At 36.9% G+C, this 21,031-nt stretch overlaps 5 protein-coding genes across 7 annotated transcripts; 1 reads left to right on the top strand and 4 right to left on the bottom strand.

Annotated features, from left to right (window-relative positions):
- The first annotated feature begins 102 nt into the window (after positions 1 to 102).
- Positions 103 to 4,515, top strand: LOC103870976 (CRM-domain containing factor CFM2, chloroplastic). The gene is made up of 13 exons (XM_009149179.3): positions 103 to 821; positions 944 to 1,454; positions 1,529 to 1,659; positions 1,792 to 2,064; positions 2,141 to 2,297; positions 2,379 to 2,671; positions 2,792 to 2,851; positions 2,938 to 2,994; positions 3,085 to 3,198; positions 3,360 to 3,539; positions 3,630 to 3,825; positions 4,028 to 4,158; positions 4,245 to 4,515. Exons 1-13 carry the CDS (start codon positions 117 to 119, stop codon positions 4,464 to 4,466), a joined length of 3,030 nt encoding a protein of 1,009 aa, XP_009147427.2. The 5' UTR covers positions 103 to 116; the 3' UTR covers positions 4,467 to 4,515.
- A 71-nt stretch (positions 4,516 to 4,586) lies between these two features.
- On the bottom strand, positions 4,587 to 9,834 carry LOC103870975 (GPI ethanolamine phosphate transferase 1). The gene is made up of 16 exons (XM_009149178.3): positions 9,515 to 9,834; positions 9,096 to 9,443; positions 8,404 to 8,915; positions 8,228 to 8,302; positions 7,913 to 7,979; positions 7,422 to 7,747; positions 7,058 to 7,291; positions 6,776 to 6,963; positions 6,329 to 6,470; positions 6,141 to 6,249; positions 5,964 to 6,066; positions 5,682 to 5,871; positions 5,497 to 5,595; positions 5,305 to 5,363; positions 5,080 to 5,185; positions 4,587 to 4,963 (listed from the first exon to the last, which is right to left on the bottom strand). Exons 1-16 carry the CDS (start codon positions 9,777 to 9,779, stop codon positions 4,796 to 4,798), a joined length of 2,991 nt encoding a protein of 996 aa, XP_009147426.1. The 5' UTR covers positions 9,780 to 9,834; the 3' UTR covers positions 4,587 to 4,795.
- Positions 9,835 to 9,939: 105 nt separating this feature from the next.
- Positions 9,940 to 11,302, bottom strand: LOC103870977 (V-type proton ATPase subunit G1). 2 transcript variants are annotated; one of them, XM_009149180.3, is made up of 4 exons: positions 11,199 to 11,302; positions 10,659 to 10,760; positions 10,413 to 10,513; positions 9,940 to 10,304 (listed from the first exon to the last, which is right to left on the bottom strand). In XM_009149180.3, exons 2-4 carry the CDS (start codon positions 10,744 to 10,746, stop codon positions 10,161 to 10,163), a joined length of 333 nt encoding a protein of 110 aa, XP_009147428.1. In that variant the 5' UTR covers positions 10,747 to 10,760; positions 11,199 to 11,302; the 3' UTR covers positions 9,940 to 10,160. The 2 variants fall into 2 exon arrangements, with proteins under 2 accessions (XP_009147428.1, XP_033147378.1); XM_033291487.1 differs by lacking the exon at positions 11,199 to 11,302 and adding an exon at positions 11,090 to 11,114.
- A 461-nt stretch (positions 11,303 to 11,763) lies between these two features.
- LOC103870978 (alpha-dioxygenase 1) lies at positions 11,764 to 17,295 on the bottom strand. Of its 2 annotated transcripts, XM_009149182.3 has the most exons (10): positions 16,281 to 17,295; positions 15,750 to 16,013; positions 15,201 to 15,350; positions 14,175 to 14,308; positions 13,656 to 13,872; positions 13,397 to 13,542; positions 13,063 to 13,290; positions 12,730 to 12,932; positions 12,382 to 12,625; positions 11,764 to 12,245 (listed from the first exon to the last, which is right to left on the bottom strand). In XM_009149182.3, exons 1-10 carry the CDS (start codon positions 16,386 to 16,388, stop codon positions 12,017 to 12,019), a joined length of 1,923 nt encoding a protein of 640 aa, XP_009147430.1. In that variant the 5' UTR covers positions 16,389 to 17,295; the 3' UTR covers positions 11,764 to 12,016. The 2 variants fall into 2 exon arrangements, with proteins under 2 accessions (XP_009147430.1, XP_033147377.1); XM_033291486.1 differs by lacking the exon at positions 15,201 to 15,350.
- Positions 17,296 to 19,807: 2,512 nt separating this feature from the next.
- LOC103870980 (mediator of RNA polymerase II transcription subunit 11) lies at positions 19,808 to 20,999 on the bottom strand. The gene is made up of 3 exons (XM_009149183.3): positions 20,804 to 20,999; positions 20,586 to 20,702; positions 19,808 to 20,177 (listed from the first exon to the last, which is right to left on the bottom strand). Exons 1-3 carry the CDS (start codon positions 20,855 to 20,857, stop codon positions 20,001 to 20,003), a joined length of 348 nt encoding a protein of 115 aa, XP_009147431.2. The 5' UTR covers positions 20,858 to 20,999; the 3' UTR covers positions 19,808 to 20,000.
- Between the last annotated feature and the right edge of the window lie 32 nt (positions 21,000 to 21,031).

Genomic DNA, 21,031 nt, shown 5'->3' with positions numbered 1-21,031 from the left:
GGGCTCTTCAGTACGGGAACGTGCTTTGTATAATAGAGATGTTTGTGGAGATCAAGTTAGCCTTATTGGGCCACAATAATATAAAACACACGTGACAATCACGTGCCCCTGTGGATATGCTTCTTCCTCATTTCTACTCTGTGCTGGCTGCTGCTTCGCCTGTGGGAGAAATGTTGCTTCCTGTGTGTCACCAGCAACCATTGTTACCTCCTGATCGAATTTTCCCGCCATTTCTGATTCCCAGAACCTTAATTTCACTACGTAGAGCGAGCTTCGTCGTCTGTAGCTCTTCCTCCGACCGAAAGACTCTTCCCCAATCCGCAATCCAGAGAATCGCTGATAAGCTCCGTACCCTTGGCTTCGCGGAAGAGACTAATCACGATTCTCCGACTACGTCTGGTCAAAACTCCCCCGGAGAGATATTCGTACTGTTGCCTGACCAGCTTCCGATACACCGGGTGGGGCACACGATTGACACGAGCTGGAGCACGCCCAGCTACCCGGTTCCCAAGCCCGGGTCGGGTACTGCCATCTCCAGGTTCCACGAGCTGAAGAGAGTGTGGAAGAAGGAAAAGCAGGTTGAGAGTAAGAACGAGGAGAAAGTCCCGTCGTTGGCGGAGTTGACACTGCCGGCGGGGGAGCTGAGGAGGCTGAGGTCGGAAGGGATAAGGCTGACGAAGAAGATAAAGATAGGAAAGGCAGGGGTAACGGAAGGGATAGTGAATGGGATACACGAGAGATGGAGGACAACGGAGGTTGTCAAGATCTTCTGCGAGGATATCTCCGGAATGAACATGAAACGCACCCATGACGTTTTGGAGGTTCGTAATGGTGTTTACTTATAAGTTCTTATTGTTTTCGTGGAAGCTTATGGCTTGCTCTAGTGTGTAATATTTGGAGGATTATGTTAGACTGATAGTGTTCATCATATCTCTATTGCCAGACGAAAACTGGAGGATTGGTCATTTGGAGATCTGGAAGCAAGATTTTGTTGTATAGAGGGGTCAATTATCACTACCCTTATTTCGTTGCTGATGGGAATTTGCCACAAGCTTCTTCTCTGGAAACTTCTTCAGAGGCATCATCTGTGGGTGATAGTAGAGAGAAACAGACTACTGCAGAATCGTCTGACACGAGTGTTACTAATAAAATGGTTAATAAGCCCTTGTTAATACAAGGCGTTGGTTCTCCGGATAAGGTTCGGTTTCAACTACCCGGGGAAGTACAACTAGTAGAAGAAGCAGACCGCTTGCTGGAAGGATTGGGTCCAAGATTCACTGACTGGTGGGCGTATGATCCTCTTCCAGTAGATGGTGATCTTCTTCCAGCCGTAGTCCCTGAGTACAGGAGACCATTTCGTCTTCTCCCGTATGGTGTGAGTCCAAAACTAACCGATGACGAAATGACCATTTTAAGGAGACTTGGTAGACCACTCCCTTGTCATTTTGCTTTAGGTAAGCCCTTACCTGATTATATCTTCTTTCAGACACTGAAGATTGTTGACTTATTACTTTTCTGCGACTTCCAGGTAGAAATAGAAATTTGCAGGGACTAGCTGTTGCAATTGTCAAGCTCTGGGAGAAATGTGAGGTTGCCAAGATAGCAGTGAAGAGAGGAGCGCAGAACACTAATAGCGAGCTGATGGCCGAAGAGTTAAAGGTTGCTGCTTTACTTTAAATAGATTAAAGTATTAAACTAAGTGTGGCTTTGTTAGCTTAGCAAATTGTGCAATTTGGAGCCCCTATGACTGAAGATATCTACTGATGAGACGGGAATATATGTCTGTTGCAGTGGTTGACTGGAGGGACTCTGATTTCTCGGGATAAGGATTTCATTGTCTTGTACAGAGGAAAAGATTTCCTACCATCCGCAGTGTCTTCTGCAATAGAAGAAAGGAGGAGGCAAACAATGATCATGGATAAATTAAGTGTGCATGGTAATAACCTGACTGAAAACGAAGAGGAAATAAAACTTCAGGCTGTTACAAAGGATCATCAAATGAAACCACGACAGCGGAAATCTCCTGAGGCGATCCTTGAAAGAACTAGTATCAAGTTGTCCATGGTATGCCCTAACAGCTTTCTCTATTGAATTCATTGGGCTCTTTTTCTAGATGTCAATCATTAGTTTTCTCTTTTAGGCGTTAGAAAAGAAAGCAAATGCAGAAAAAATTCTGGCGGAGCTGGAGAGTAGAGAGAGCCCGCAACAGTCTGATATCGATAAGGAGGGTATTACTGAAGACGAAAAGTACATGCTACGGAAAATTGGCTTGAAAATGAAGCCTTTCCTTTTACTAGGTAGGTCATTGTTTTCCTCCTTTATTTCATCTCTTTGAAATGTCATATGTTAAAGTATCCCATTCTGACATATCTCTCAAGGTAGACGAGGTGTTTTTGATGGAACAATAGAGAACATGCATCTTCACTGGAAGTATAGGGAACTTGTGAAGATTATTTGTCATGAACATAGCATTGAAGCTGCATACGAAGTAGCAGAAATCTTGGAAGCAGAAAGTGGTGGCATACTAGTTGCTGTGGAGATGGTAAGTAAGGGCTATGCAATTATTGTGTATCGTGGCAAGAATTATGAGAGGCCTTCATGTCTACGACCTCAAACACTTCTTAGTAAGAGAGAGGCTCTGAAGCGATCTGTGGAAGCACAACGTCGAAGGGTAAGAAAAAAATCATAAAAATCCTTGATCTGATAGAATATTTTCATTAAGAAACTTCGAAATTATTTTGTGAATTCCTCACGGGAATTTCTAATTACTTTTCTGCTCAAACTAACGCAGTCATTAAAGCTGCATGTGCTGAAACTTTCCAACAACATTGATGAATTGAACCGTCAGTTGGTAAGTCATATGTGTTTTGCTCAGCTTGATTTACTTAAACAATCCTCGAAGATGGTCGTAACATTTGAAATGCTGGTCAAGGGCAGGTTGAGGACAGTACGACCAACGAAACGTGTTCAGATGGGGAACCAAGTAGCAGAGTGGTAAGTTATTTACAGTTTTGTAGACTCACGTCAGCGCTTGATGCTACATTTATGCTTGTGTGATTTTCTCATTTCTCCATATCGTTGTAGGTCCAAGAAGAAACAGAAAATCAGAATGTTGAACCTGATAAATCAAGAGGAGAAACTGAACTCAGCTATTCTTCTGACTCAACAGTTCCTTCCTCTGGCGAAGAGAACTGGGGGGTAAGATCTCAGCTCCTTCTCAAAGTTTCTTGCATATAGCTCCAGTGCATATATTTTTATATGTTTAGTAGCTTGGCATCATCAAGTGAATTTGAATATATTAATATATTCCTGGACTACCAAAATCTATCTGAGACAGTTGTTGGTGTATATTTTGTAAGGATGACAGCGAAGATGAAGTTAACCAATCTACTACGAGCAGTCATGCATATCAAGAAGATGAGTCTGGCTCTGGCTCTTCTCGGAGACATGAGGGTAACTCTCTCGATTCAACTGCAAATATATCTGTACTTACAGAAACTGGTTTTGCCGAGGCTTCGTCATTTCATGATAGATCCATGGTAATGTCTAGAACTCTTTTATCTTTCCTCTTTGACACATATGTGTAGCGATATATCTTTACAATTTTTCATTTTTTCTGCGGATTTTAGCCGCGCAACAGCTTCCTGAATGCTGAGCGAAAGGTACCAACTGGACAAGAACTGGGATCATCAACGAGAAGTGGCTCAGCTCTGACAGAGAGCAAAAGAGAAAATCATGAGTTGGTCGCAGATCTGTCCAATAGAGAAAGACTCATCCTGAGAAAACAAGCTCTCAAGATGAAGAAGCGCCCACCCTTTGCAGTAGGTGAGTTTCACAATTTTCATTACTCTTCACTGCTAAGAAATCACCTGATTCATATCTTGAATCCTATACTGTCATTCTTCTCTTTTTTTTGGATGAAGCACCGCCTATAATCAGCGGTTAGTAACTTTTAGGTAGACTCACTTACGTGGAACCTTGCAGTTACTAGTGCTCCGAATGAGACTTCAAATTTTCAATTTTGTAGGAAGAAGCAACGTTGTAACAGGTTTGGCTAAAACACTAAAGACGCATTTTCAGAGGAACCCTCTAGCAATCGTAAATGTCAAAGGCAGAGCCAAGGGGACATCTGTGCAAGAAGTCATCGCAAAGCTCAAGGTCTGATTCATATATGCACAAACCAATCATCATTAGTTCGTGATCGTTTTAAAAAAAAAAGGGTGGTGGTGAATGATATTGTGCAGGAAGAAACAGGAGCTCTTCTGGTGTCGCAGGAGCCAAGTAAAGTGATCCTTTACAGAGGTTGGGGAGCAGAAGAAGAAATGAAAAGCTTCTACCCAAATAGCAATGTCAAAAACTCCATAAATCTAACAACAACATCTTCACAGAGAAGCCTTGTTAATGATCCTCCTCCTGTATCTCCTGCCCTCATTGAAGCCATTAGACTCGAGTGTGGATTGGAGTAACGTTTTGATTCTATTTATTCATAGATTAAATATAGCTTACTCTTTACTTTATAATATTATTTTCTTAGCTAAATCATTCCAGATAATATAATCAGGCAGGGAAATATTTGTCATCATTCATCCATCACAAAAGAAAAAAATATTTGAATAAATTTATCAAGTGTTAGTTTATCAAAATACTCTAAAAACTGAATGACGAAAATATTCTGTAAGGTTCCCCTAAAACTCGAAGTGGATTGAAACAAAACTTCATATTCATAGAACTAATCTCCTGATCGAACTAAGATTTGATTTGCTACAATCTTCTGCCATAGAAAGTTTACCATCTCTCAGAGCGTTTTGAGAGAAGGGGAGGTAGAGAGCGGCTTAACTCGGATGGTTCGGGTGTAGAGGTTTGTGAGCGCAAAGAGTAAAAGCACAAAGACCACTTGAGCACTCACAATCCCAAAGTGGCTTATACTATTCCCTATCTCCATCCAGCTTCCTGTGTTTTTCACCTGCGCATTATAATAATGCATTCAAATGTCAGGTAAAGAAGCTTTTATTAACCCACAAACTCATATATATATATATGCTTTTTGACATAGATCACAAATCATAACAAGTGTGATACCAGGAAGAAGAAATGTATCGTCATTATGTCTGAAAATAAGATCACAAGGAAGTAACATCCCAGTCTTGGCACTCTCACTAGTTTCGTTATTGCACTGAACGCACATCTGCCAGTTTACAAGTAGTCAAACATAAAGTTAGTAGATACAAGCTTAGAAAAAGAAGAGAGTGTAGTGTTTTATAGCCTAGTAACTGTTAATGAGTTTGGTTCAGCATTTATACTCACATGACAAGCATGAACGGTATGAAGAGCTTGAATATAAGAAGAGCTGCCATCAAAAAGGGCTGTCGAGAAATGCAATTTTTCACATTAGACTATATAGAATCAAAAATTGAAAGAAAGAAAGAAAGAAAAAGAGGCAACAATGAGATTCTCTTCTTTTTTTTCATATATATTCTAGATGTTGCAGATACTCACGCTGAAGATTGTGATGAACCGGTAGACAGATGAGATCTCAAAACTTGCTATACTTGCAAAATTCCCAGTTCCAAAGAAAGCCACATTGAACAAAACCATCTACAAACACACAATCCAAAATTATTATACCTGCTATATTGTCCAAATTTAACAAAAGGACCAAGGAAAGAGAGAAGATGACTTACAAAAATCAAAGGGATCCGCACATCTGATAGCTGCAAGTATCTCTCCTCACTTCCAATAGTGACATGTTCCTCTGTGTTTTGTTCTGATATAGATGAATCTTTTGCTTTGCTAGAATGATGAGAAGCGTTCTCAAATAATATCCATGCCATTAGTACAACGGCAAGAGCACTGTAAAAGACAGCTTCATATCTGCAATCAAATATCGAAGACATGAGAACAGAACAATGATCCACATAACCAGTGAACTCTCATTTATAGCCAAGTCGTGTAGCGAGACAAACCCAATAGACAGAAGAAGAAATGGAGGCGCAAAACCAAGAAATATCGAACTTAAACGTGAAAGGATGCCATTTCCTGAAAACAACGGAAGAACCATCGAAGAACCTGCAATGACAGAAGACGGTCACAAACCAAGTTACACAAATAAACACATTATGCAAACAGGTTTGAGGATATACCGGCAACTAGCCAGTTAATGAACTGGTGTGACGAATGTAGTTCTTGGTTCTGTGTTCGGTGCTTTGTTGACAGAGACACCATCACCGACGAAACTCCAACCAAAATAATCTGTTTACCATGAAAAAGTGAACTACTAGACGTAGAACCAAAATCTTCAGTTTTAAAAGTTGAAAAGGTCCTCCTATACCTGTATGAAATAGAGCTTGGACCACATCGGCTTCCTGCTTTCATGAAAAGTGATACTCTGCCAAAATTTGTTCCCTTCTGCATGTGTGTCTAGCCACTTTGCAGCAAGGCTTATTACTATAATGATAGCTCCACTCATAACTCTGCAACCAAGAGATGGTACCAACATGAAACAGTGACCATTTCACAGCCAAAAGTTGACACTGGAGAGCAAAGATGCTAATATTGTGTTCAATACAATTTATATTCTTTTTGTCAATGTGTTCAACGTAATTTATATTCTTTAAACTCTACTGAATAATCATATTCAAAGTCAAAGGGAGTCAAGCGTTGTTCTAGATGAGTTTCGCCTCAAGGGTTACAAGATCTTCTAAGTAATATTCTGTTTACATGCCATGTATACCACAAAACAGAGAAAACCTCAGGCAAGGGAGAGAAAGGGACTTACACGAGGTTATTATTATCAGGAATTTCCGCTGGCATCAGAGTGAAGACAGACAGGAACCAACAGGAAATACATACAAAAACTGGTATCCCAGATCTCCAAGGAATTGAAATGTGCAGCAAAACCGAAGACACAAAACCAGCTATCAAGAAAAACCAAGTGTAAAGCTTTCTCTCAGTGAAGCTATGGACCTGCAGAATGTTAAAAGAACAAATGATCAGGGCAACATATATATTATGTCTCCACCTCAGAAAAAAACGTACTGGACAATCCAACTACACATACCAATAATTCCACAATGACAATTGAGACAGCTGCGGCAAATAGAAGTTTGATGAAGTAGCCAGCCTTCCTTTCCCTCAAATATATCCACAGTCCTCTTATTAATCGGTATTCACTTAAAATCTGTGTCCACAGAAATACTGTCATTCCAATGTATGCATGGTAAAGAGGGGGAGAGTGCTCCACCAAAATTAACACTGTGAGAATTGCCATAAGCAGACAGCCTGATAGATACACCTGCGTCAGAATGATCAATCTATCTGAGAAAAGTAGAAATTTCACATAGATAGTACAGATATTTAACTATAACCAAACAGCTAAAAAAAATAAAAGTATAAAGCTTGTCAAAGTGAAGTATTTGCATTACTTTTGTGGAGTGTCTTTTCTGCACAGATAAATGCCCTTTCCTGGACAAGTCTCCTGATAGTGAACTATAACATTGCAGGACATGCAAGGCGAGTACGATCATCCATCCAGTGTATCCAAGGGTAATTACAGTCATCAGCATTAGCCAGTCATACGTTTGGAAGTAGTGAAGGCCCTCTAGTGACAAGTTTCTGAGGTCTACAGCCAATTTCATTGCAGCTTCATAACGTTTGGCAGAAATTAACTCATCAATCTGACTCAGCGATGAGGAATGGTCGACCAAAGGCTTGAACGGCTTGAAAAATAAGGAGTTTGACATTTTTATATCTGATTTTGTCAAGGAGGACCATACACAATACACATAAATGGCAGAATATAAGCAAAGCTCAGAAACAAATGAATGAAAGCCATTTGAACTGTGAGTTTAAAATTAAAATTTCTAAAAATTAGCGCAGGTGTTGCGCTATGATTAGGCTGTGAGCAAAAGGATACGTGATTTACGAAGAAGCTGATTAAGGATTTGTTTGGTATTAGCTAGCACAGCTTCAACTTCTTCTTCCTGAGTATACAAAAATAACAATAAGAATAATAATAAAGCACCATAAGACTCAACCTCCCAACTATGTACTTCTTTAAACTATATACTGTATATTCTATTCCTATTATAAACCAGTTTCCTTAGTGAGTTTTCGACCTCTCTCTCAGCCATGAACACTTAATAAGGAATTGTTACTTTAAGAAATGTACCATTACCTAACACCTAATCTTTTTTGACAAGACACAAGCGAAAAGTTCACATAAACATACCTCGTTCAACTTCATGTAACCAAGTGGTAGGTTTCCAACAGAGTTCACTGGGCCTGGCAAACCCAAGAGCGTTGACTACAGATAGTAACAAAAACAGTGAGACTAAAGAACTCGAAAAAAAGATTCATAGCGACTTTGTTTGATTGAGGGGAAAACAAATGAAAGGAGAGTCCAACCATAAGTGGGGCAATGTCAGCTTGGTTGACATCAACTCTCTCAACACGATTAAGACCCCAATCATAAGGTGTGGGCATATCATGTGCATGCTTGTCAACAAAGCTAGTAACAGAATCAGAGTGACTGTGTCCAGTCGCTGGTCTGGGATATTTAATCCCAGCTCCCCAAGCAACTAAGGGAGTATCAGTATTTGTAGGATGCCCATCTCCATGACTTCCTTTGTCGCTCATCCCATGATCAGCAGTAAAGATGTAAGAAGTGCGGTTGTCTCGGTAGTAATCCTCCAGGAGATGGTAGACTCTTTCAGCGATCTTATCAACGACTTTGACATTGTTGAGGTAGATAGAAGAGAAAGGGCGATGAGCATGACCGTTGGAATCGCAGCCAAGAAGGTGGAGAAAGAAAACAAGTTTGTCCTGGTGGAGAAGCTCTTTCAACTTGGGGTCATGGTGAGACCTGTTGAGAAGGCTCTCGAATTGATCAAAAGACCACTCGTCCAAAAAGGAGGCATCTACATCAACAAAAGACTGCACATTACATCCCAGTGATAACAAAACAGTGGTTAAAAGTCCGGTGGTGATTAACTTAAGGACAAAAACTCGATACTTGGTAACACATGACTGGACCATTTATATGGGGCTATGATACCTCTGTATAATTCAATATGGCATACGCAAGTGAGGAGACGAACCTGTAGCGAAGTCTTCATATTCGTGAGGATAAGAGTTCCAAGTGGAGTGAGGTAAAGCACTGCAGAATATAGGAATGATATCTGGACTCCCATAAGCAAACGTGTGTCTGCTTTGGTTGAAGACAGAATCAAATTCAACAGGATTGGCTTTCCATCCTTTGGTGACAGCACTGGGATCTTCATAGAAGCCAGCAATGATGGCAACATGGCCAGGTCGAGACTCAGTGGGAGGACGAGCGTGAGAGACGCCCCAACGACCCTGATTCTTGATGATATTCCTCAAGAAGGGAGCTCTGTAATTGCCGTCAACGTCAGGCTCGTAGAACTTGTCAGCTCGTAAGCCATCCGCTGATAATAGAAATCAGAAACCAATGAGGAGGGAAAAACAAAAAGAGGTAAGAGAGTGAAAAAGGAGGTACAGATGAGAAGAATGAGTCGCTTGGCAGGTGGTTGAGAGAATCTGGGAGGGACAGGATCCATGCCGTGGACTATGGGAGTTTTGAAGTAAATGTCGAATATGCTGAGCATGTATACTGCGTGAAGTGCCACCCCCAGCAGGACCAGCCATGTCTCTCTCCTCTTTAGCCATCTCCTTCTACTCTCCACGGCTACGGATGCTGTTGCTCGATTCTGATCCGAACCTCCTCCTCCTCCTCGGGCTCCCAAGATCCCGTCGCTTCTCATCCTTTATTTTCTCCAAAGTGAAAAGACTTTTCTTAAATCTCGATCTTCTTCTTTTTTCACTGTTCACTCTCGTTCGTTAGAGTTGTTGTGATATAACTAAAAGAAAGCGTAAACCCTCTAATAATGGTAAGTAATCTGAGCTTTCAATGTTTTTTTATTATTAATTAAAAAAGAGAGAAAAAAAGGATATACCAGCAGATCTGCTCTCAATTTTATTACAATCCTCAAAAGGAAATGATGAATACAACAACAAGAAGAAGATGGTAGAGAATAAATTACAATAAACACATTTCATATGAGACTGAGTCTCTGAGATTCAATGCAGTAACAGAGGAGCATAAACTCATAAATGGCTTTTTGATTATTACAGAGGAATCTCTCTCAGTTCTTGACAGTGGTGACATGTTTGAGGAGCATCGCCACAACATCTTCGGAGATCCTGGATGCTTCGTTCTTCAGCTGTTCGATTTTGGCATCAGTCTCCTGCTCCAGCCTCTTCACATTCGCACCCGAGTCTCCACTTGTCTGTTTTGTTTTCAACCCCCCAAAATAGTATACATATGGTTTTTATTAGAAAAAAAAGGACGCTATTATAGAGATTCTCTGTCTGACAAGAGAGTCTTGTTGTTTTACCTCCTCAAGTTTCCTCTGGAAGTCTTGCTCAATTTTAGCTTTGTATTCAGCAATCTCCTTCTCAGCCTCTTCCTTTGCTTGCTTCAGCCTTGCCATCTTTGCTGCAACACATATATAACCAAATCAATTTTCAATTACACATAATACTCAATCTCCAACTGCTATAAATGCAATCCACAGTTTAAATTTTACTAATTATTTAGCCAGATCAGACAACATCATTATGTATAAGATTCAGACTAGTACCGGTCCTGGCAGCATTGACAATGTGTTGAGCTTCCTGTTCAGCAGCAAGCAACTGCTGGATCCCACCTTGACCTCTGCTGGACTCCATTGTTTTTTCTTATCCTACAAAACAGAAAAGAGAGTCTTTTTTATAGTTAAAACGTCTCAATTATCACTCGCAGGTTTGTGGATCAAGAAAGCCCGAAAATTATCAAGTTCCCTAAAGTCAAAGCATTTAACAAGACAAGCTAGTAGTAGATAAAATGAGTAACAAACAACAAGCCTCCTCCTTCACATGATCCAAGAGCAGCAGATCTTGCTAAAATCTAGCCAATCCATGACTAGAAATTAGGATCAGAATCAGATCAGATCTAAGCTCGCTGCTGAATGAGGAGAGGATTGAGTATCACCAAGTCAAATGTAGAATCTAATCTAACTCATCTTTATCCTACCAAAGATCCTAACACGTTTAATCCCCTTTTCCACAAGTAGACAGAACAACAACACGGTGTCAATTTTTCGACTTCCGATTGAATCTCATCCCAAGTAGAGAAGGCATACCTTTTGCTTTTGGCTTGTTCCGACAGCGGAGAGAGAGACAATCAAAATCAATTAATCAATCAATCTGATCTGATCACACACACGTCTATCTAATATAAGAAGAATCAAAAGTAGTGGGCCCACGTTTTACTGTAATAATAGCCCACTTTTTAATTGGCCGTTTTGAATTATAGGCTTAAACTCTCAGATTGAGCCCACGTATGGAAGAAAAAGGCCTCCCAAATTAATATACTAGCTTCATCATTAATTAGTAAAAGAGATATCACAGCATATCAATGTTCCTAATCAACCAATATCTATTTAATTAGTATAAATAAATAAGGAACAAAAAATGTTTTTGAACGTATATATCTATTGTGTGTCAAAGAAGAATGTAATCAAATTACAACGTGACAACATTCTCAACGTGATCAGCGGAATAGTAATCCACATAACCATAGTTGTTTGAGGTCATCCTCGATTTCAACTTTTCTTCTCTAAGTTAAAGTGGCTAGAAAATAAGCTTGGATACACTCGCTGTGGTACAAAATCAATCTCTCCCTCGCTTATTCCCGCCACCGAGAGATGATCAAACTCCTCAATAATCATTTATGTGATGACAAAACAAGATTGATTACAAACGACTTTGTTGAACGAACAAACAAATGATACATGTATATATATCATGCATTAGTTCAAATATTACACATAATTGTAGTAGATGAATAATGCTGAGAGCTCCCAGCAACACACATTCGCAGCTCCCAGTAACCAACAATACCAATAAAATAAAATTCAAATCATTCAAAGTGCGTCACATCTGACATAATCGATCTGATTTAAGATGGTGGTACTCGGAGATACAGAGGGATTGGGTTTTTGGCAACCGGTGGTGAATCCCATACTGAAAATGCACTTTCAGAGTTCATCCATCTCTCGGTCATTTCAGGATAATGGCGATCGAAAACCTCTTTGAGATTCTCTGTAGTATTCACCCATTCAAGTCCTTTCTTTGTATAAGTCATTTCGTTGAAATCACTCGTGAAGAATCTATCCGCTTCTAATCTCCTGAAAATATATTTAATTTGATATATAACATATTAATATTGTCCATCCATGAAATTTAAATTCAGCTGTCCATTTTTTTATCCTGAGAAATTTAAATAAAATTATACAAACAAAATGCTAAAGTAAATATACATACCTTGTAGCCATGAGGACGAAAATGTTAAAGGCAGTCTCGCTAATAGCGAATCCTTTGATTTTCTTCTCGGCCATAAGTCCCACCAGAAGATCGAGCTCGTCCACATTACCACCGTACACGTCTTCTAGTGCTTCAATTGCTTCCTTATCGTCCGTTAGATCTTCCCACTTCTTTATCGGAATCATAAACATAGATCTCCTAAATTCATTGTACCGTGCAACATTCCTCTCCCTGTCCCTATAGACTATATCAAATGACGAAGAACACATCACTCATCAAGTCAAACCACAATACTGTACATATATAAATACAAACACAAAACGAACGGCTTGGATCGGATTGACTTACTTTCTAAAGCAGCCAAGTCGATGTGGTCCGGACGATCGTAGCCATTGGGGTCATGGGGAACAAGATCCCTAAGCCACAATGGATAATTCATCAGTTCAAGAGCCCCACTTGCTTGATGACCCATTGAGACCATTAGCTTAGTGAATCCAATATGAGACATGGTTTGTTCTCCCTTAGGACCAAGCAATTTTCCGAAAGAAACCCTAAAATCCATATAATCAAGTTATATAAGAAAAAAAAAAACAAGAGAGAAATTAAAAGAAAAACCTTAACTTCCAAAAAAATTTGATTTGGAAGTTTCAAAAATAGAGAGCTCTAAAGTAAGTTATATACTCTTCAATCAATGGTAGTGATTTATTAGTTCCTGGTACAACGTCGATGTCACGTAGTTCGAGCTGATCAGGTAAGAGCGAGTGCATTCGATAGACGCTGGTGAAATCTTCGGTTATAGAATATGGGACTCCATGATTTTGAGGTTTCTTCATACCCACGAGACCTCCCAAGATGGAACTCCCTACATGTCCGAACGAATCTTTAAACTTCTTTCCTAAAATTCCGTACCTAAAAACACACACCATTTATAACCATACACATATGTTAAACGTGTATTAATAAAAAAAATTGTGTGACGTGATTACAGATCGTCAAAAAATGTACAATTACTCACCAATTTGTTCGCATCCCGGCAAGTAAAGTGTCGGTTTTAAGAAGCTCAACGGTCCAATCTATGGTGTGAATCTTGGCAATCACTGCTGACGTCACTAGCCTAGCATGGCGGTACAAATCCTCGTCTTCCAAATCATCGTACTCCTTCTATATGATGCATAAAAATATAATACTGAACTAGTTTATATACAATCATTCACTCTATTTGCGTATGAAAAAAGGTCCGAATTTACACACAAAAAATGAAAACATATATTTACCTTGAGGGCGTCGCATACGGCGTTGTGCTCTTTGATGAAGAGAGCTTGCAAGGCGGAGACACCGACCCAACTGTTACGTACGTCGCCAGAAATGGCTAAACCGTCTTGGTCTTGGAGTAAGAGACCCGTCTCCTCCGATAACTTTAGTTTCCCGTCTTTGTAAGTTCTCACTCTGTCCATTGCTTTTGAGTTGCTTCCATAGATGGCGCTCGAATCCCTAATTTCATAATACCCACACGTATTCATGTTTATTCTGACATTTGATTCTTTGGTGGCTTAGTGTAGACCCAATAATTCACTTGTGATCTATGTACATGTTAGACTTACTTAACTAGCACTAAGGTGTACTTAATTGGGAATAGAATATAGGTAATGTAATGTATATGTTAGATTGAGAATCAATTACTTGACACTAAGGTGCTAGTATGTACGATCTCAATACAAGCTAGGCTAAGAATTAACTACCAGTACTAATAAGGGTGTTTTACTTTACAAGTTATAGAATATAGCATAACTTACCACCAGGGTGTACGGGAATTAAGCGAACCGGTCTTGATCTCGAAGAAACCAGTAGGAACTTCCTTTGTCTTGAAGAATCTGAAGGAGCTTAAGGGACACTCGTTCGCTACTTCTTTTGGAGCCACGAGCTCAATCTAAGTTTACCCATTAATAACAAGATTAAGAGGATGATTGCTTTCATATTTTGCAGTGGTTTTTAGTTTTTGTTTTCAAAAAACCACTTTTTAATCAATCAAGTTTTTGGACAAATAAATTCCTTATAATCTAGGAAAACTGTTTTTTTTTTTAAATAAACGGCAACTTTCTAAAAAAAGCCAACCACCACTTTACTTTGGTCAAGCAGCTTCTTCACAAACATCACGTTAATTTTTCAATATTTTTTTATTCTTTGTTAAGTAGATATTGTTACTCCCTTAATCAGCATTTAACAAAATGAAAATTTATATATAAGAACAAAGTTCTTGTGCTTGTAAACTAAAAGAAGTTCAAAAAATATTTCAAAAAGAAATTTTATTTAAAAGTTACTATTTTAATTCATTGTTATAGAAATTATCTATACAGAAAAGAAATAAGCATAGAATAAATTTGTAAAAATTATCTTGGCAATATTTTTCATAAAATGTATGATATTAATTTTTTATTTTGTATTTACGGTTTTTGTTTAAAAATAATTTTATTAAATAAATTTATGTGTGTTTTGATGACAATATATATATTTTTTAATTTTCAGATAAACATTTTACCATTAAAAATAATTTTCATTTTATTAATTTTAAAAGCAAAAAACGAAAACTAAAAACCAAAATCTAAAACAAACCATTTATGTTGTTCAAAAACAAAAATCTACTGAAAAATTAAAAACCAAAAATCAAACATTAAAATCCAAAATCAAATACTGAAAAATTAAAAACCAAAAATCAAACACTAAAATCCAAAATCAAAAACTAAAAATTAGGAAAACAATCATCACCTAAACCATGACTGATCATCGTATAAATGTGGGATATGGAAGATTAATTAACGAACCTGATTAGTTTCTTCAAGATGATCAACCCAGTCATGAATCATGAATTGTATCCAAGAAGCTGCAATCATATTAAACTGTTTTCCCGTGTCGATCAACTTTCTTCTTGCTAATAGTTTTGTCGCCACTACCATGGGGTCTGGCTTCAGCAACTTGAAAAAAAAAACACATCGCTTTATAGTTTTCAAGTAATATTCTAAATTAAAAAAAAAGAAGACGTAATATTCAAGACTTGGAAAACTGGAAAACATACTACAATATAGAAAATTCTCAAGAAGATGTCACTTTTATAATAACGTTTCAGATCAGTAATATTAGCAAGTCATTCCTTATTCGGAAGTTCGATTCAACTGAAGAAAAAAGCGAAATTATTTGTATCCTCAATCGATCTCCATATAAAAAAGTCGGGCAAAAGTTATTCAAATTAGTCTATTATATACGTTTACAAACTGACAAATAAATCTTCATACCCAAAATTCGAACCAAGATCAAATCTGAAGCCGTGTTAAAGACTTTTTTATACCTACAAATATGCATGTAGGCAATCTTACCTTGGTCTTCTGATCAACAGGAGGACAATTTCTTCCGATGAAGCTATATTGGCTGCCGACGCCTTCGTTGAACGGATCATTAAATTTTCCGTCAGCAGTCCGGTACGGATAGTCAGCAGGATTAAACCGGGTCCCAACCGGAGTTTGACCAACATTGATGAGATTGTATTCTTGGTGAAGATGTCTGCGCAACCCTAGGTAGGCCATACCCAAGAACACCGGAAGCTTGTGCCACGGAACCATCTTATCCACTGCATGCACGATCTGCATGACCATGTAATATCCAATCATCATAACTATTTTTCGAATGAATGAATGTGTATATAAGAAACATTATAGACCATCCAAGCTTAATGGTGAAAATATGGTACATAAAACCTCCGGAAAGAGAATATTATTTATTACAAAGAATTTTGCATAGAGTTTTCTGACACTTAGTTAATGGTAACATAATCCGTTTATGAAAGAAATACTTTCCTTTGTGAAATAATTTTTGATTTTAGTTTACAAAAAGAAAAATTAATTACTCACAAGAAGTATGATACGATCCAAGACGGGCATTCTTGAGTAAACCTCGTGGAAGTCTTTGTGGATGAATTTGAGAAAAACAGAAGAGATTAAAGAACTTATTACTTTCATCTTCTTAAGTTTCTGAGGTTAATATATATCTATATCAAACGGTTGTGGGAAAATCAAATGTAACACGAGAATCGTTGTTCTTAAGCAGCAAGGAAACAGACAGAAATTTGCTTGAGAATATATAATTGTGAATGGTGTAAGAAATCCTCGGTGTGCTGCCTATTTATATAAGGCAAAACCATGAGAAAAAAGAGAATACTGTTCAAATTTCAGAGAGATACGTACACTACCTTTTCTTTAACAACTTACGTACACTACCCATATTTTATAAATAGTAGTTTTTCAAAATAGTATTATTTGTCCATCTTATCGTATTATATTGAAACTTAATTTTGCAGCATTATATGGTTTAGAGCCGCCTCTATATGTCAGTATATCACCCATCTAATCTAGAGCCGCCTCTATATGTCAGTATGTGACTCGTTTTGTCTCATTATGATTTATATTTGTCCCTGCATATTTTTAGAATGACCCCAAAAAGAAGCTGATTGTACAATTTTTATATTAATTTATTTTATAGCTTTTAAATATACGAGTTGAAAGAAAACGTTACAAGAATTATCACATGCTAAATTAATTTAAATTTTTGATAAAAATGTTTACTTTTGTTTAAATTTTGAAACAGCAAAGATAAAGTTCTATCATTGCATTTAACTTTTGTAGTATCATGAAAAAAATGTCCAGGTTGCTTGTAGATTTTAGATTATAGGTTTTTTTTCTTTTAATTTTCAGTTTATGGAATGTACGATGCAAATTATTTTAAAAAATTTATGATCAAAATTTCCGGAATCCTTCACAAATTAAAGTACTTTCTTTCCATTAAGAACTAGATTTGAATCTGTATGTACATGCGGATATATGTTTATTTTAAAATAATATTTAAACAATAAAATATTGATATATATTTAATATCAATTTTAAGTATTTAATATTATATTATAAAAATATTATTTTATTTAATATATTATATTTCAGTTTGATGTTTTTATTTTTACTACAAAAATCAAACATAAAATGTTACAAGTTACAACAAATAAATTATTATTTATTTTTTTATTAAAAAAAGTTAATACGATAATTTCAAAAAGAATTAGGATATACTATTTAATTTTACAATTAATTACTGAAATATATATAAAATTTAATCTAGATTAAGTATGATAAAAAATAAAAAATAATTGCATAATGGAAATATATGTGGTTTTTTAGAAACGTTATTGTTTAGATGTATATTGTTTATTTGTTTCTATTAAAAAAATATCATATATAAAAATTTTTACGGTATTTAGTTAAGTTTCTAGTTAATGGTAGATAAAAAATAAGATCTGATTAAATTAATAACAAAAAATAAAAAAATTGTTCCATATATATTAGTCCTCCGCATTAACAATTTGGGGCACGTTGCCACGTTCATCATCAGATATCCTACCAGTATGTCATCAGATATACTCCTTAGGGCATCTCCAATCCAAACTTACTTTTTCCTTTATAATTCCCACAAAAATGAAGTAACTCTATTTTTATGGAAATTATAGAGGAAAAAAATAGGTTTGAGTTATATTTGCTCTATGATGAAACATGGACTAATAAATGCGTTGAATCCTTCGGCCAAAAAAAAATGCGTTGAATCCAGTTAAATGTTTAAATAAATTTGTCAATAGCGTTCACATATTTGTTTCCTTTGCTCAACTTATCCAACTAATCCTGTTCAGAATCATAAATCTATAATGCTTACTATTTCCATGATGACAATAGTAACGTGTACACAGTTTCTTCAAATAGGTTTTTCCTCTCTTGCTTTTCAAAATAGGTGTATAGTTGATTTTCGATCAGAAAAAGAAAACCAACTTGTGTTGTCAAATAATAAAACAATATTCAAGCACCACACGTATATACGCCAGGCTTTTCAAGAACGAAATAAAATCAATCTTTATGTACACAAGGCGAACATTTGTAAAGTTTGCTCTAGAGATTTGGCGAATAATTATTATAGAATTATGGACTGGAGAATCGTTATAATTATTATATTAAATTATTGAGTAATTTTCATCGTCACCTTCTTCATTCTTCTTTTTAAGAAGGATCGTGGCAGATCGTAACCCTCAGGATAGTTGCTTGAACAAACCAGTGTAGTATTTTTCTTGTGGTTATTAAATTCAATAAATAATATTTTTTTTAAATTCATATATCATTTTCAACTTGATCTCGGTCTGTTCACGGGGAGATTTTCTACACAAAAGACCTGGATTTTTTAGTTCAAGAAAAAAGACATGAGGTTTCGTATTAGAATTTTACTACTAGATAATCCAGCAGTAGTCCACGTACTAGATGAAACTTGTGTCGTTTTTTAAGAGAAAAAAGGATAGTTGTCCTTTCTTTATTGAGGAAACTTCAGCTGGCCGGGTTCATATATTTTAATCAATTTGGTCGATGGGGCACTTGATCCTTTCTACAATCGAACTGTAAATACATGGCGCACATTATAACTAAAAATAGAAACAGTTGATAAAAAAAAAAAACTAAAAATAGATACATGTACGTACGTTTGTATACGAGTGGTGTGAGCTTTAATTTTCCTAAGGAAATCTTAGCTAGGGCTGGCGAGAACATGAATTATCTTTCTTTGAATGATCTGATACATTTTCTCTGTTTCGTCTAATTTTCTGGCGTACATAAAGCTTCTCTAAAGTTTCATGTCCTTTTTTCCTGGCGAAAATGTTCCGATATATATATTATATATATATATATTTTGAACAAACTATACTTTCATTAGAGCTTAAACAGAGTTCATGAGTGCATACAATGCTGATTTCGCTATTATATATATGATTACGAATGGCAAGGCGCAAAGAATCTGTATGTATATATATGTTACAATATTCTTAGGTCTAAGTTGCATACTGTATATTCTAGCCGTCGGCAAGTTTTAGGGAAGGAACTCAAACGACGCAAGTTTCATCACGTACGTGGAGTACTGCTGCATTATCTTAGCTAGTAGTAAAATTCTAATACGAAAATTCAGGCCTTTTGTGTAGAAAATCTTCCCCGTAAATGGACCGAGATCAAGTTGAAAGTGATATATCAATTTTTTAAAATATTAATGTTTTTTTAATCACAAGAAAAATATTAAACTGCTTTTCGATAGTTTGTAAGTTAGAGGATTGTCAAACATTTGGGTAAAGGAATTTCAGTCATATATATTATATACCAAGTGTGATTTGTTTAAATTTAATGGAAGCTACAAAATCATGTGCCTGTTTATGGTCAAAATAAGTGGTTTGGAACAAGTCATCTAGAACCAAAAATGAAACTATTCTTCTTTGTATTTTCATTTCTAGACATGGCAACTATTCTACTAAAAACGTGCGTGGCTTTGAAAGACCAACAAGTCAGGCTCTCTCTCTTTGCCCATGAAACTCATACGAAGAAAGAAAAGTTTCACTTTTGATTACAAGTCAACCCCGCCTGCAATCAGAAAGAAAGAAAATTCCACTTACGATAAGTAGAAGGGTAGAAACTACACCGTAATGGTTTTGCATAGCCTTTTAATATCAATACAACCAACATAGAGGATATTTAGTTAAAACCTCTACAAACTACTTTCATAAGAGTTCAATCGGAAGACGGATAGCGGTCAACAGTTATTTTAAGATGATCAAGCTGAGAGAGAACGTATTGAAGCTTCTGGAAGCAGATCTCATTAGCTATCCTTGAATTGTAGTCGCATTTCTCAAAGGGACGGTACTCGCAGGCGCTTTTGATCTCTTCCCTTAGTGTCACTTGTATATCCTGCGACAAATGTAAAAGCATATATGTACAGATACTTCAAAGATGACCGAGTTCACGAATGAGACAAAGTTATAACGTTAGCTGAAATCTTTAAACTTTGTGATCAACTAGAAACCAAACCAGGAATAAAAACTCAAAAGAAAAGCCTTTTTTACTTGTTCATGATCCCCTAAGATAAACTAGTGTCAAATGAGAGCCCCAACCAAATGTTAGTAGATCAATGAGGTTCTTAAAATAGTATGCAGTAAAGGGAGAGAGAGTGTGAGACATGAAACCACACAATCAAAGATGAAACATTGCATTGAGATCATTAACCTTGCTCTAAAATAAAGCCATTTTACTTTAATCTACAGAGTACGTAAACGACCCCTAATGTCAAATCCAATCATACACACACGCTAAGCTGACCTTGATGGATTGCATGAACTCTCCGCAAAGAGACTTGACCAAATCTCTCCTGGGCCCAGAAGGGTTCGTCAGCTCTTCCATTACTCCTCCCGCTATATCCAACACCCTTACCACTCTCTGCCCCCACCAAAAAGAGAAGAGAAGATTCACTTCAAATTATCCCCGAGATTTAAACCTTATATTATAAGTTGAGAGATTGTTGTTCCGTGAAATCTCACCCTCTCCACGTTCTGGAGTCGCTGCAACGATGTGTTCTGCGTCTGCGGATCCATTAGACGGCGGGTTGAAGATCAGATCAGCTAATCGAGAGAGACTCTCTCAACGCAATGAAGGTTTAATTGTTTTGCCATAAAACACGGCGCGTATTTTGCTTCACTAATCGTAGAACAGCGCGTAGTTAAAATGTTAGAATTACGAAACAGCCCCCTTGTTTTAGATAAAATCTT

The sequence above is a fragment of the Brassica rapa genome, chromosome A05 (assembly GCF_000309985.2).
Source record: "Brassica rapa cultivar Chiifu-401-42 chromosome A05, CAAS_Brap_v3.01, whole genome shotgun sequence".
Classification (NCBI taxonomy): domain Eukaryota; kingdom Viridiplantae; phylum Streptophyta; class Magnoliopsida; order Brassicales; family Brassicaceae; genus Brassica; species Brassica rapa.
Note: the sequence above shows the minus strand (reverse complement) of the source record. Positions and strands in the feature narration are given on the sequence as shown.